Raw genomic sequence first — 12,924 nt, 5'->3', positions numbered from 1 at the left:
CTCAGCCAGGGTCTGGGCTCACAGCTCCCGCGCACGTGGATGCGGCCGGGAAGGTGCTGGGCAGCACGTGGAGCCGCTGGCACCGCGGAGGCGCAAGTCAGGCAAGGCAGTGGAGGCTGGGCTGCTGCAAGCCAGGCGTCCCGGCAGCTTTATTGCGTGGGGCAGAGCGCAGCAGCCAGCACCGCCGCAGACCCCGGCCCCCGGGTTGCTGGCCCCACGGAGGGGCCCAAGCCCCGCTGCCGCCTCCTCCTCGGGGTCACTCCTTGGCTCTCCCTGGGGAACAAAAGGGGACGGTGAGGAGGGGGATGCAGGCAGGGCAGGGGAGCGGGGGGAGGCAGCAGGGTGCTGGTGCTGCGGAGCAGTGCTGGCCACAGACTGGCTGCTGCCTGCACCCCCAGTGCATTCAGCCCCCCAGCATCTGCCCCCCAGCCCTGGGCACGGGCTGCCCCCCTGGCCCGCATCCCCAGGGACGTGGCACAGCCAGGAGCAGCTCTCGTGGTTCCGTTGTTGCGTGGAGCTACAACCACCGTGCCAAGGAAGCTGAGCAGCGGCAGCGGCTGCTCAACCACCAACAGCCCCAACCGCCCACAGCTCCGCTCGGTATTGAGTGTCACAACCAGGCGAGTGCCCACACAGTGCCGGGGCCCCCCTAACCCCCCACGGGGGCCACCGCGGCTCCACCAGCCGCCTGCTCTCCCAAATGCACGCCCTGTGCCAAACGCATTTGGCAGAGACGTGGGAAGGCGACTTGCAAGAGCAGGCTTCTCCCCCAACCCGTGCAGGCTGAGCGCCTCCGTGGTCAGGTTTCCTACTTTGGTAGTCAGGCTGCAAAATCATGATTACTAGCACTGTTGCCTGGTTCTGACCAAAGATGACGCCAGCTCCCAGGACAGAGCTGCGAGCTGGTTGAAATCACCCAGCATAAATGCCCGGAGGCCCCCACGCCGTGTGCCAGAGCAATGTGGGATGCTGCCGCTCTCCCTGCTGCGGGGAGGCCACCCTCGCTCCGCGGGGAGGTACAGCAGACCCCCTGGGTCCGGCTGCCCAGCTGCAGGCAGCGCAGCTCTGTGCTCCCACCCCCTGCCCGGCCCCCACCCCTGCCCAGGCAGGGGCAGCCCCATCTGGCCCAGTCCAGCCCAGTGCAGCTCAGTCTGGCCCAGTGCAGCCCCTCCTCTCACCCGATTGCTGGCAGACCTGCTGGCACTCCTCCACCGTCCTGAAGTTGTTGGGGTTCCCCCCGCAGCCGCTGTAGGTGAATGGCTGGCAGGTCCCCGTGACAGGGTTGTAGGCGTAGCGATGGAAGCGTCCCCTGCACGGGCCAGGCACGGGCGGGAGGTGACAGATGTCACCCGCGGACAGGGGGCTGCTGGAGGCAGCAGGACCCAGCTGGTGGCCCCAGCCAGCGTGCAGGAGCGGGGCCGTGGTACCTCTCTCCGGATGCATGCAGCCACGGCCGCAGCCCGTGAAGCAGCACTTCTTGTGGCGGGGACAGTCGGTGTCGTTGCTGCAAGAGCTGTTGCAGGGGGCGAAGGTATGCAGCACCCTTCTTTTGGGGCAGACGCCCGGGTTGGCTGTGGGTGAGAGAGGAGACCAGCTCGCACTCGAGGTCTGTCCTGGCTGCGGCCCCCCCTCCCACCGAGCCCCATGGCCGCCCTTACCTGGCACCGGCGGCATGCAGTGGACATGGCAGCCCATGCTGCAGCACTTCTCGTTGCCTGGGCACTCGCTGTCGCTGCTGCACCCCACCAGGCAGATGGTTATCAAGTCAGGGTCCGGCCGTGGGCAGAAGCCCCTCTTGACTGGAGGTGTCCAGCAGGGTCAGACCTCTACCAGCCCCTGCCCGCTCCCACCGCCCATCCCACCCGCAGGGTGCCCACCCCCGGGTCCTGCGGGCAGGGAGCAACGGGCACCCCTGTCCCACTACACCAGAGGGGATGAGAGCGGGGAGTTGGGTGCAGGGGCCACCCACGCCGGCCCTTGCGGGTGATGCACCCCACAGGCAGCGGCTGTGCTTGGAAGAGCCCAGACCCAGCACATCCCGACCACAGGCCAGGACGGGGCGCAGGGACTGGCGGGGCTGCAGGACCCGCTCCCCGAGGTGGCTGCAGTCACACACCCCCCTTGGAGGGCTGAGCACGGGCTCGTTCAGGGCTGCTGTGGGGGGGAAGGGACCCCCTCACCTCCTATGGGGAGCCGGCACTCCTGTCCACAGCCGGTGCTGCAGCAGCGCTCCCTGCCCGGGCAGTCCCCATCCGAGGAGCAGAAGTTGTGGCAGGCCTTCAGGGGGATCCTCCTGGGCGGGGGGCAATCGCCGTAGCCCTCTGGGAAAGCGGGCAGGGGGTTAGGGTGGGCGGGCGGGGCCCCCCAGCCTGGGCAGGGCCCCCCTTGGCGGGGTGGCACGGCCGGGACCTGCTCTGCCCTGGCAGCGGGGCACGTCGCGGTGCAGAGCACCGGTGGAGCCGCCGCTTCGAGAGCCCGCGGGGCCGCCCAGCGCCTCGGAAGCTGCCGGCGGGTGAGGCGGCCCGGGGAGACACCTCCCCGGGCCCCCGCGCTGCTCCCGGGGGGGTCCGGCCCGGCCGCTCGGGTGCGGGCTCTGCAGCCGCGGGGACCGCGGCGCTGGGCGGGAGGTACCCGGCGGCACGTCCCAGCTCGGAGCCCGTGGCCCCCACAGCGCGCCCCCACCAGAGGGGCGAGGGGGCGAGGGGGACACCGGGGCGGTGGCGGGGAGCGGGGCCGAGCTCAGAGCGCACCCCCGGGCCGGGGCTCACCTGGCACGCGGCGCCCCGAGGCCGGCCGGCAGTGGCCGGGGGGGCCCGGGGGGGCCAGCAGCAGCAGCAGCAGGAACAGCCCCGGCTTCATGGCGCTGCCCCCGCGCCGCCCGCGGCCGCTTAAGTACAGCCCGGGAGCCCCGGGCCCGGCCCGGGCTGGCGCAGCGCCCCGCGCCGGTCTCCGCCTCCGGGGACGGGGACGGCGCTCCCGGAGCCCGGCGGAGCCCGGCCCCGCGCCCCGGCCCGGCCCGCTCTGACGGAGCAACAGCCTCCTCTGCCGGCCGCCGCCCGGGATGCTGCGCCAGGATCGGGCCCGCAGCCCACGGAGCCCGGGGAGCCCACGGAGCTGCGAGACACCGCAGGCAGGGGCACGGGCGGAGCTGCGCAGCCCCGGCCCCGGCGCGGCACAGCAGGGCGGGGGCTGCAGGCAGGGAGGGGGCTGCACAGGCCGGGGGGACCCTTCCCCGCGGCCAGGGCACGGTGGCAGGAGGACACGCCAGGCTTCACACCGCCGTGTGCCGGCAGGACTCGAACACGCTGTCATTAACAGCACGCAGCTACGCGCCGTAACACGCAACGGGCGTGCGGCAGCCGGGGGAGGAAGGGCGCGAGGCCGAAGCCCTGCAGAGTGCGGGGCCACCAGTGCCAGCCAAAGGACCAGGCGCTGCTCGGGGGAGGCTGGCGACTCCCCGCACCGCCACCACGGCACTGCGGCACGTGCCGTGTCGGGGCAGGTGTCACTCAGAGGGACCCCATGCACATCAAGCGGGAATAGGACTGCTTTCACAGCCCCTGGGTTTCTTCCTAAAGGTTCTCTCCCTGTTTCGGACCCAGAGTTTCTGTAGCAAGAAGTGCATTGGGCCACTTGGAGCCGGGATGACGCAAACAGGGATTTCCAAGCGGGGTAATATGATCGTTGAACTGTAAAACGCCGCATGAGACCGCAGCGGTCACGTCAGCCTCAGCACAAAGACGCCTGTTTCCAGCCGGCCTGGCCTCGCGACAAACCCCCAGGCAGGGAGCGTCCTCCCACACACACTGGGACCCCGGCCGAGGCCTTTCTCCCCGTCTCCAGCTCTAGCGGAGGACCAGCCCCCTTCCACCAGCCCCTCAAAAACCCAGGTCCTGCCCCTCTCTGCCCACCGTGGCCACGGGCTGCCCCCCATGCCTTGCTGCAGCCCTGCCAGCCCCCTCCCGTGCCCAGCAAGACAGGCTGCCTCTGCCCGACCTGCTGGCAGCACCTGCCTGTGCCCTTTGCCATCCAGCGGGGCACAGCAAGCTGTGCTGGCATGGCCGCAATTCAGCAGCGAGAGGTGCCACGGTGCAGACCCCCGGCAGAGACACGTGCAGCCAGGCTGTGCGCCCGCACCACATAGGATGGTGAGCAGGGAGCAAAGGTCCTGCTTGGCGGAGTCTCGGGGCGCGGCAGCGGCAACGCCATGGGGTCCCCGCGGGCACAGAGCACACCTCATCCTCCGCATGGTCACCCTTCGCACGCTTGGCTGCACTGGGCTCTCTGTGACCTCCCCGCACCGGTAACCCTGGGCTTCCCCACCCTGCCCAGGGCCACCTCGTGCCGGTCCTGGTGCGCAGCGAGGTGAAAGGCAGCCCCTGTGTTGACCCCGCCGGAGCACTCATCTGCCGGGACTTGTCTGCAGCCAGCCGACGTGACGGCACCCAGCCGCCCGCCTGTCCCCGCAGAGGAATGGTGCTCGGTGCATGGCGCGAAGCAGCGGGTGCGCCCAGCCTGGCACGTCGCACAGGCTTCCCACGCTCCACTCTCCCCGAGGCCATGCTGCCCTGCGGGGACCCGGCCAGCTGTCACCCACAGCTCCGCAGGCAGACGCAGTGTGATGTGGGACCAGGCTGGGGCCAGGGAAAGCAGGCGCCGGGTGTCCGGGGTGGGCATGGCCGGGGACAGACCCCCAGCTCTCTGTCCTAGAACGCCCCCGTGCCGCGCCACCAGGATGGCCACCACCCCAGGGGAGTGTCCTCCTGCTCAGTGCCCCCTGGGTTCCTCTCCCATAAACTCGTCTAATCACTTGTCGCACCTGGGCAGCACTTGACGTCTGCAGCAACAAGTCCCACAGCTTAGCGAGGAGACTGCCCACCCTGTGCCCCTCGCCTGCAGGTCTCCCCCACCGCCCCCAGGTCCTGCAGCTGCGGGAAGAAAGTCCCATCTGCACTCTCCAGGCCACCCTGGGTGTACCAGCCTCCCTCCTGTCCCCTCTGTCTCGTCTTTTCCCAGCCGGAGAGCTCCAGCCCCTTCCTCTGGGCTCCCCGTGGCCACGGGGGTGACCCTGGCCCACGGCCACGTCTCCCTTTCCCCCAGGGAGGGTGCTGTTGGGTGCTGACGTCCCTGCCCTGGCTGCAGCCTGGCTGCTGGGGCTGGGACAGGGCTGTGGTAAATGATTTCTCAGGCAACAACACAGCGTGGGGCTGTCGCTGCCTCGGGCACAACTGTGAAATGCAACAAGAGTTTCGGCACCCGAAGGTTATGTGTGTGGCGGCCCCTCCCCGGCTCCGCGCGGATATAAACCCCCGCCGACCCACGCTGGCCATCCGGCACCCACAGGGAGCACCATGAAGACCGCCAGCATTTTGCTCGTGGGCATCCTCGCCCTGTGTGCCCAGCTGCAGCCGGCTGCTGTGGCTGCCGGGGGCACGGGTGAGTGCTCAGGGGGCACAGGGCGGCTGCGTCCTGCTGGCTCTCGGGGTGCTGCGGGGCTGGCTTGGGCCAGGGGTCCCGCATGGAACGAGCAGGTAAGACCGATCACACCGGCACAGAGCCAGGCGCTTCCCCAGCTCTAGGGCACCCCACGCACCACGGCCAAGCCACGAGGCTCCAGCTCTGCAGCGCAGAGAGGGGCCGCCGAGGTCTGCGCCATGCGGGCAGCACAGGCAGGCGGGGGGGGACTTGGAAGCAGCAGCAGGACGCAGCAGCACAGCGGGAGCCCTCCTGCCCATGGGGTGCACCGGCCTTCGGCTGCCAGCCGGTTGCATGACTGGGCCCCAAAGGAGTCAGATAATTCCCCGTGCGTCAGCCCATGCACACAGCGCGGGGACCCTGAGCTGCCGACTGCTGGGGCCCGATGTCTCCCGGAGGAAGGGGCATCCTTCTCTATCGCTGTCCCCTGCTTTCCCTGCTCCGTGCCGGCAGCGGGAGGCTGGCTATCCGCCCAGGGGCACCTTGCCGGGCCCAGCAACGCTCCCCTTTTAATCATTGACTGCCCTCCCTCGGCGGGCAGGGAGACGTGACTCCAGCACCTTCCCTGCTGCCACGAAGGAGCCGCGGTCACCCGCGGGGCTTGGGTGCAGCCAGTGTGACCAGGCTCAGCGGCGGTGGGCACTGCCACCCAGGGATGCTGCAGGGAAGAGCCTTTGGGGTCAGGCTCGGGGCTGCTGACCCTGCGTCCTCAGCCAGGATCCTCCCCCGGGACGTGCCTTGGCACGGGGACGGCTGCCTGCGGCCGTGCCGGCAGACCCCCGCGCTCCCCACAGCCGTCCTCGGCCTCTGTCGAGGAAGCGCCTGGCAGAGCCGGGGCGGGAGCGGCAGCATCCCGAATGCCACGCATTGGGGACAGGAGCCAAAGCATTTCTGTCTCCCAGAAAGCGATGCTGACCGCACGGGCTGGAGCCCAGCACGGCCACTGGCCCTGCCGCCGGCACGTTCAGTCCCTCTCCAGCTGCTCCGGCTGGCTGGGGGCAGCTCCAGCTGGATTGGCCACTCGGCAGCCAGACACAACCTTGGGCAAACCCACCGACACCCACGCTGCTCCCCACAGCTCTCGCCGTCCTCTGCGGTTTCCCCCTCATCTCCTGCCACGAGCCCGTTTCTGGGCTCCCGTCTGCTCCCGTCCAGCTGCTCCGGCGCAGCCCGGCTGCCGGCGTCCATGCTCGCAGCCTCCCAGCTCTGGCTGCTCCCTGCCAGCACCAAGGACATCCCACACAGTGGGGCAGAGCAATTGCAGGTCAGACCAGGGCAATAACTCTCAAAGACAAGCGCCGCCGGCAGCACCGGCACAGGAGCAGCAGCTCAGTGACGGCAGGGCACCGGGGCAGCCCCTGCCCTGGCAGCGGGGACGGCGCCGCTGGGTGGGCAGCGTTGGATCGGCAGCAACGCTGCTGCTCCAGGAAGGCCGCTGCTGGCTCCGGGTGGGCTCTGTCACTGCACGGCACAGGCAGGGACGGCACAGGTCCCTCGCCTCCATGCCGGAGGGCAGCGCTCACACCGCCCAGCCGACGCTCACGCCTGCAGCGGCCACGTTACCACCCCAATCCTGCCCCGGCCGCCGGAGCAGCGTTCCCTGGCCCTGGCACGGGGATCACTGGGCTGCAACATGGCCGCCTTTATTCAGGGAGTCCCAGGGTCAGCCCAGGGCTAGAAACACCAGCCCAGCCCAGTTCCCCAAAGCGCTGTCCCCGGTGGGGCCCAGCTGCACGGGCAGAGTGGGAGCTTCCCGGCCAGCCCGAGCATGGCCAGGTCCTGGCAGCCTCCCAAGGCAGCTCCCCGGTACCCAGCCGCCGAGCACCCCAGCCCGGAGGGCGCAGGGATGAGGACTGCCCTGCTGCTCTCCCCGCCACCGCCCTGCCACTCTCCCCGCCAGCCTGGGCCTGTGCGTCGGCTCCCGCTGCTGACAGCGGTGAAGCGCAGAGCGGCAGCTGGGCAGGCGGCTGGGCCATCCGCGCCGGCTCCTGTTACTGCATAAACACCTGCGGCGGGGAGGGGACCACCGGCAAAGGCAAACAGTTACCGATTTACTGCCGCTCCGCTCCGTGCCGTGTTGTTGACTGTGGGCTTAAATTACCTGGAGACGGACCCTGGCAGAGCGGACACCAGCTCGTGACTCGGGGCAGGGACCACGTCCCCCGTCCCACGCGCCCCTGGCCCACGCGGGTCTGCAGGATGCTCCAGCCCGGAGCTGGGGCTGCCCCTGGAGCCTCTGCCAGCGATGAGGGCACATCATGACTGGAGACGGGGCAAGTCTCGCCCTCCTCCCCACGCAGGAGAGGCTCAGCCTGCGACCGTGCCTAGGATGGGGCCCAGGGAACCGGGATGCTCTGGGATTGCTTCCCAGCAGAGGTGTCCAGCCTGTGCCCTCCAGCCGGGCAGCACCGGCACCGCGCGCAGGCACCTGCGTCGCAACGGCAGCCAAATGACCCAACACATTGAGCCGAAACCAAGAGCTGCGAGCAAAGGGGCCAGGGTCCTTGGGGCACCCAGCACAGTGCTGGGCGGCTCCCCTTCCATCAGCAGCCCCGGAGGAACTGAAGCCACCACCGACAGCACCTGCGAAGGAGACGGGAACTGGTGGAGCAGCAGACACTGATGGGAGCAGGGCAGCCACGCCGGGTGATCTGGGCCCCTTGGCTAGCTGGACCTATCCAAACAAACCCCAGCTCGGCACTGCCATGCACTGCGAGGCATCCCGGCCTGCGGGAGGGCGGCGCACGTGCCGCGGGAGGGGTACCCCAGACAGCCGCCAGGCCGAGAGGGTCTGGGGTTGTACGGCCCCCGGCACTGCCATGCCCCAGAGCACCAGGCACGCAGCTGGAGCATGCTGGCGGCTCACTCCCCACCAGCCACTTGCCCGACCGGCGCTGCCGGCCAGTCCGGGCTGCATCCCCAGGGCTGTTGGAGGCTGCGAGGACAGCGAGGGCCATGGGACGAGGCTGCGGCTGGGCAGAAGGAGCTCCCGAGGCTGCCGGGGAGGCACGGGGGAGCCCCGGGGCGAGAACCTGCCCGGAGGTGCAGGCAGCCTGGAGGGCCCTTCAGTCGAGGAGAGAAAGCTGGAGGAGAACAAGTGGCTGGATCAGGAGCCGGGCGAGCTGCAGCTGCAGCCAAGCCGCAGCCCCGTCCGCGCCGCCGGCTCGTCCCGGCCTCTAGGCATCAGCGGCCCAGGCCAGGGGCTCCACTCGAGCTCGCGACCGTGGCCAGGGCGGTGGCAGGGATGGCTCATGCCCTGTCCCTGGCGCACCCATGCCTGCCGCGCTCTCCGCTGGCGGTACCAGCCGCATCCCCGCAGCCTCCGGCGGCCGAGCTCCGCACAGGGCCATGACAGCCCTGCGCTCCGGCTGCCTCAGGGGCCGGGGCCGGCCGGGGGCCGGCATGCGGCGCACGGGGGCCGCGGCCAGCAGCACTTGGCTGCTGTTCCTGCCGGGCAAGTTTTCAGCGTGGCTGCCCGGTCTCCTTGAGGCTCCCCCTTCCTGGTCGGCAGCCAGCAGCGGCAGATACCTGATACTCGGGTTGTGCAAGCGCGAAGGGGGAGCCTGGCCCTGCCCGGCCCTTGGGAGCCACCCGGAAGGCCGAGCCCTCCCGCCCGCCGGCCCCACCTGGAGAGGAGCTTAAAGGCCGGCCGGGCGGCCCTGCAGGCGCAGCACCGGCTCCCGCACCATGCCCAAGGCCCGCAGCGTGCTCGTCCTGGCGGGGCTCCTGGCTCTCTGGGCAGAGCTGCCACCAGCATCCGCCCAGAATGACACCAGTGAGTATGAGCGCACGGCACGGCACGGCACGGCACGGCTCAGCACGCCCCGGGCAAGCAGCCAGCATCACTCCCAGCCCCAGGGCCTGCTGGGGTGGGGGCCGGGATCGAGAGCCAGCCGGCGCCCGGCGCGGTTGGGCTCAGCAGCATCCCTGGACCCAGCCCTGGGGCTGGCGGCAGCATCTCCCGCCTCGGAACGGCAGCCCTCGCCCTGCCGTGGGGCCGGCAGCCCCGGCGCCCACCCACGCCCTCCGCCTTTGCCTTGCAGCGAAAGCCGGCGTGTGCCCGGACCCAGCGGCAGAAGCAGTGAACTGCACGGTGGGGTGCCAGTCCGATGGCGACTGCGAGAGCACCCTCAAGTGCTGCCCAGTGGCCTGCGGCAAGGCCTGCCAGAAGCCCGACGGTAACACTCCCTCCTGCTCCCGGCCCCGCTGCCCGGAGCTGGCCCCGCTGCTGCGAGCTGACAGCCCGTCCCAGCCGGCAGCACCGGTGCTCTGGGGCGCAGTAGCGGCCGTGGGCCTGGGCGCCCCTTGCACGTCTGGCTGCAGTGCGGGTATCGGGGGCTGCGCGGGGAGCGTGGCGGGGTCAGGGTGTGCTCCTGCGGGGCGGCCTCCTGGCGCGGTGCACCCCCTGCCCGGGCTCGCCGGGGCCACGCTCACCCCTTCCTCCTCCCAGCGACACGGGGGTTGAGCAGACGCCTCAGAACAACGCTTGGGCCAGTGCAGAGGGCAGGGGCCTGCGCTGCTCCCCCTCACAGCCCTCGCTGCCCACTCAGCCTCGCCGTGGGCAGCTGCCGGCCTGGGATGTGGGCACTGTCCTGCCTCCCGACCCCGCGCCTGGGAAGAGTCTCCCAACGGCGCCATCCCCGGCCCTGCGCCGGACATGGCCCCACAGCCACCTGGCTGAGTACGCTCTCCGCGCCGGTCCTGCTGGAGAGCAGCCCCGGTAGACGGGCACAGGATGTGGGATCTCCAGCTGCAAACACACGGATGTGAACCAGAGGCTCCGGTACCTCCATCGCCGCCTGCAAGGACAGAGCTGGCCTGGCTGTGCCACAGCAGAGGACGGCGTGGTGCAGAGCCGGGAGCCCGGTGCCGGTGGCAGGCAGCGGCAGGCAGCGGGACGGCAGGGCAGGGGCCCCACGCAACCAGGGCACAGGCTGTCTGGGGGGCACGTGCCCCTCGCTGAGGCCTGAGCTGAGCCCACGCACCACGAGCGCATGGCTGGAGCTGTCCACGACAGCTGTGGGGGAAAGCGGGGCCAAGGCTGCCACCGGGACTGCGTGCTGCGGCTGCGCGTCCTGTGCCAGCCACGCACCCCTGAGTGGGAGGCTGAGCACAGGGACCATGGGGGATCACCACACTGCATGGCCTCCCCAACGTGTCCCCATCGGGTCAGGCTGGCAGGAGCACCAGTGGGCAGAAGCATGGGGTGGGGGAGCTGCCGGCCGGCACAGGGGTCCCTCCTCCGCGGCAGCCAGGGGCCAGGGCCATGCCTGCGGCTCCGGAAGCTGCAGGGCCAGCCTTGCCCCTCGTGCTGGGGCCGGCGGGTCTCAGGCCGTGTCCCTTCGCCTTTGCAGAGAAGCCCGGAACCTGCCCACCCGTCAGTCCGGGGATCCCCATGCTAGGCGTCTGCATGAACCAGTGCAAGACGGACTCCAACTGCCAAACCACCACTGATTTATTGCCAAGGAAACACTTAATTTAGGGAATGTATTTAAAGGAACTAATTAGAATTGTATTAATATTTATGGACCTTATGGAGAAGCTGATAGTCGCTATTAACTGTTATCTTATACTGGGCAGGACCATGGTGTTTGGAGGCAACTTTAGTTGTGTTGAAAGCAGTCGAGATCTCGCCAGAAGGCGGTGACAGCAGCCCGCCCGACGCTGCACATCCAAACCACGTTTGCAGCGCTAATGAATATCCGCTGGAACTAATAACCCTGCCCACACGCTCCTCCCCCCTGAGTGGCCGAGCATCCCTCCGACGAGGGACAGGCGCAGCCGCCCGCTCGGGGCCGTGCTTTGGGCGATGGGGGGCCAGGGAAGCCAGAAGCCCCTCCCCCCCAGCCCCCCCGAGCAGCAGCACGGTCCCCAAGCCAGACGCGATGATCCTGGTCCTGCCGCCACCGGTGCCCCCATCCATCCAGCCCGGAGAAGGTGGCCAGGAGGGGCCCGGGGACAGGCGGCCCCAGCAGCACCCAGCTCATCCATAACCAGCTCCCTGCCCGTGCCCGACCTCGCGCTATAGCAAAGTTCACATCAATTTTCCTTCCCCTCATTTGTCTGTAAACCGTGAAGAAAAATCACCGCCGTCTGCCCGCATCAGGCCGCCGCAGTGATATATGGCTGTAATAAAAACCCCATTTTGGGAGGACGCCTTCCCCGTGCCGCCAGCCGGCGTGCCATGCATGGCCGTGCCGCCGGCCGGGCTGTGCCGTGTGGCATGGGGCCGGGGCTGCCACCTGCCCACGGGCAGCCATCGCCACCCCAGCCCCGGCCCCTCCACGCCTCCATCTCGGTCTCACCGCAGCCGGCGGCTGGATGGTTACGGATAAGAGCTATTAGAGCTGGGATGGAGCAGCAGCTTCTGCGGCGGAGTTCAGGCAGCCGGTGCCGTTAACCCCCAAGAGCCGGGTCATGGGGGACGGCCCGATGCAGGGCTGAGCGGGGGGCTGGAGCGGGCAGCACCCTGCCTGGGCCGGGCACCGTCCTCGCCCCGAACTGGGGGACAGCCCCAGGGCCACGTGCTGCGGCCCTGCCTGAGCTCCCCGCGCAGCAGGCACAGCCCCCACCAGCTCCGGGGACGGGGTGCTGGGGACGGGGTGCTGCCCCCCGTGGCTGCCCCACACAGGGACTTTCATCTCGGCAGCCGGCAGCAGCCACGGCGCCAGCTCGGGGTTGAGCGGGAGCAGGTGGGGAGGGAGCTGAATAATAAATTGGCACTTTCAGGAGGTTTTCATCTTTTCTGTTTCAAGTTCCTCGCTGTCTCTGCCTGCAGAGCTCACCAGCGGCCACGGCCAGCGGCACGTGGGGAGGGAGCGTGCATGGCCCTGTCCGGCTGCCGCAGCTTTGGCACAAAAACCTGCTCCCCCCAAGCAAATGCCACCTCTGAGGCACTCCTGCCCCCCAGCTCCCCAGACCTGTCCCGGGGGGGCCAGGGGCACCGCGGCATTGCCAGAGTGGGTGGGCATCACCCGCCGGTTCGGCACCAGCTCCCCAGCGCTGCCCGGAGCGCTGCCCGGAGCGAGGGCTCTCCTGCGGCCGCTCCGTCATTCATCGCCCCCGTGCCCAGCGCCCACCGCACCCGACGCAGAGGAGGAAGGCAGTGCCGAGCTCGGACCCAGCACACCCCCCCAGCTCTGCCCACCCCCAAGCCCAGCCCAAGTGTCCCCGTGGTGGCAGGCAGAGGATGGGGTGTCACCGCTGCGGGACGGCCGTGGAGGTACCGCTGTCCCGGAGCACACCAAGGTACTCTGTGCCCTCGCTCAGCCTTCCTGGGAACGTCCCCAGCATCTGCAGGCAGTGCACTCATCCACAGCCCGCTCGCCTCTCTGGGTTCTCATTAATTGGCAAATTAATAAGACGCTACCAGCGCCAACAGGAGGTGTTTCTGGGGAAGACCTGCAGGTCCCTGGCTTGCAGGCAGTGGTGCCTGGCAGGGACGGTGCC

The 12,924-nt window shown here is 69.6% G+C and overlaps 2 protein-coding genes and 1 long non-coding RNA gene across 4 annotated transcripts; 2 read left to right on the top strand and 1 right to left on the bottom strand.

The window, feature by feature from the left end:
- Positions 1-122: 122 nt before the first annotated feature.
- Positions 123-2,908, bottom strand: LOC143166992 (uncharacterized). Its single transcript, XM_076351932.1, has 5 exons — positions 2,769-2,908; positions 2,181-2,321; positions 1,659-1,799; positions 1,179-1,571; positions 123-273 (listed from the first exon to the last, which is right to left on the bottom strand). The coding sequence occupies exons 1-5, from the start codon at positions 2,857-2,859 to the stop codon at positions 257-259; spliced, it is 783 nt and encodes a 260-aa protein (XP_076208047.1). The 5' UTR covers positions 2,860-2,908; the 3' UTR covers positions 123-256.
- A 2,457-nt stretch (positions 2,909-5,365) lies between these two features.
- On the top strand, positions 5,366-12,209 carry LOC143167106 (waprin-Phi1-like). 2 transcript variants are annotated; one of them, XM_076352172.1, is made up of 3 exons: positions 5,538-9,250; positions 9,519-9,653; positions 10,830-12,209. In XM_076352172.1, the coding sequence occupies exons 1-3, from the start codon at positions 9,163-9,165 to the stop codon at positions 10,955-10,957; spliced, it is 351 nt and encodes a 116-aa protein (XP_076208287.1). In that variant the 5' UTR covers positions 5,538-9,162; the 3' UTR covers positions 10,958-12,209. The 2 variants fall into 2 exon arrangements, 1 of the variants encoding a protein (XP_076208287.1); XR_012996498.1 differs by lacking the exons at positions 5,538-9,250; positions 9,519-9,653 and adding an exon at positions 5,366-5,436 and having other exon boundaries at positions 10,830-10,898.
- On the top strand, positions 5,435-12,209 carry LOC143167107 (uncharacterized). Its single transcript, XR_012996499.1, has 2 exons — positions 5,435-5,531; positions 11,056-12,209. It is a non-coding gene; the product is annotated as an uncharacterized LOC143167107 (long non-coding RNA).
- Positions 12,210-12,924: the final 715 nt, after the last annotated feature.

This window comes from Aptenodytes patagonicus, chromosome 14 (genome assembly GCF_965638725.1).
Source record: "Aptenodytes patagonicus chromosome 14, bAptPat1.pri.cur, whole genome shotgun sequence".
Classification (NCBI taxonomy): Eukaryota; Metazoa; Chordata; class Aves; order Sphenisciformes; family Spheniscidae; genus Aptenodytes; species Aptenodytes patagonicus.
Note: the sequence above shows the minus strand (reverse complement) of the source record. Positions and strands in the feature narration are given on the sequence as shown.

Excerpts from the sequence above, each read along its gene's own strand:
- LOC143166992 (XM_076351932.1), bottom strand. The coding sequence starts at position 2,859 with ATGAAGCCGGGGCTGTTCCTGCTGCTGCTGCTGCTGGCCCCCCCGGGC. Across the intron at positions 2,322-2,768 it reads CTCGGGGCGCCGCGTGCCAG|AGGGCTACGGCGATTGCCCC; the intron begins GTGAGCCCCGGC and ends CCGCTTTCCCAG. Across the intron at positions 1,572-1,658 it reads CTGCATGCCGCCGGTGCCAG|CCAACCCGGGCGTCTGCCCC; the intron begins GTAAGGGCGGCC and ends TCTCACCCACAG.
- LOC143167106 (XM_076352172.1), top strand. The coding sequence starts at position 9,163 with ATGCCCAAGGCCCGCAGCGTGCTCGTCCTGGCGGGGCTCCTGGCTCTC. Across the intron at positions 9,251-9,518 it reads ATCCGCCCAGAATGACACCA|CGAAAGCCGGCGTGTGCCCG; the intron begins GTGAGTATGAGC and ends TTTGCCTTGCAG. Across the intron at positions 9,654-10,829 it reads GGCCTGCCAGAAGCCCGACG|AGAAGCCCGGAACCTGCCCA; the intron begins GTAACACTCCCT and ends TCGCCTTTGCAG.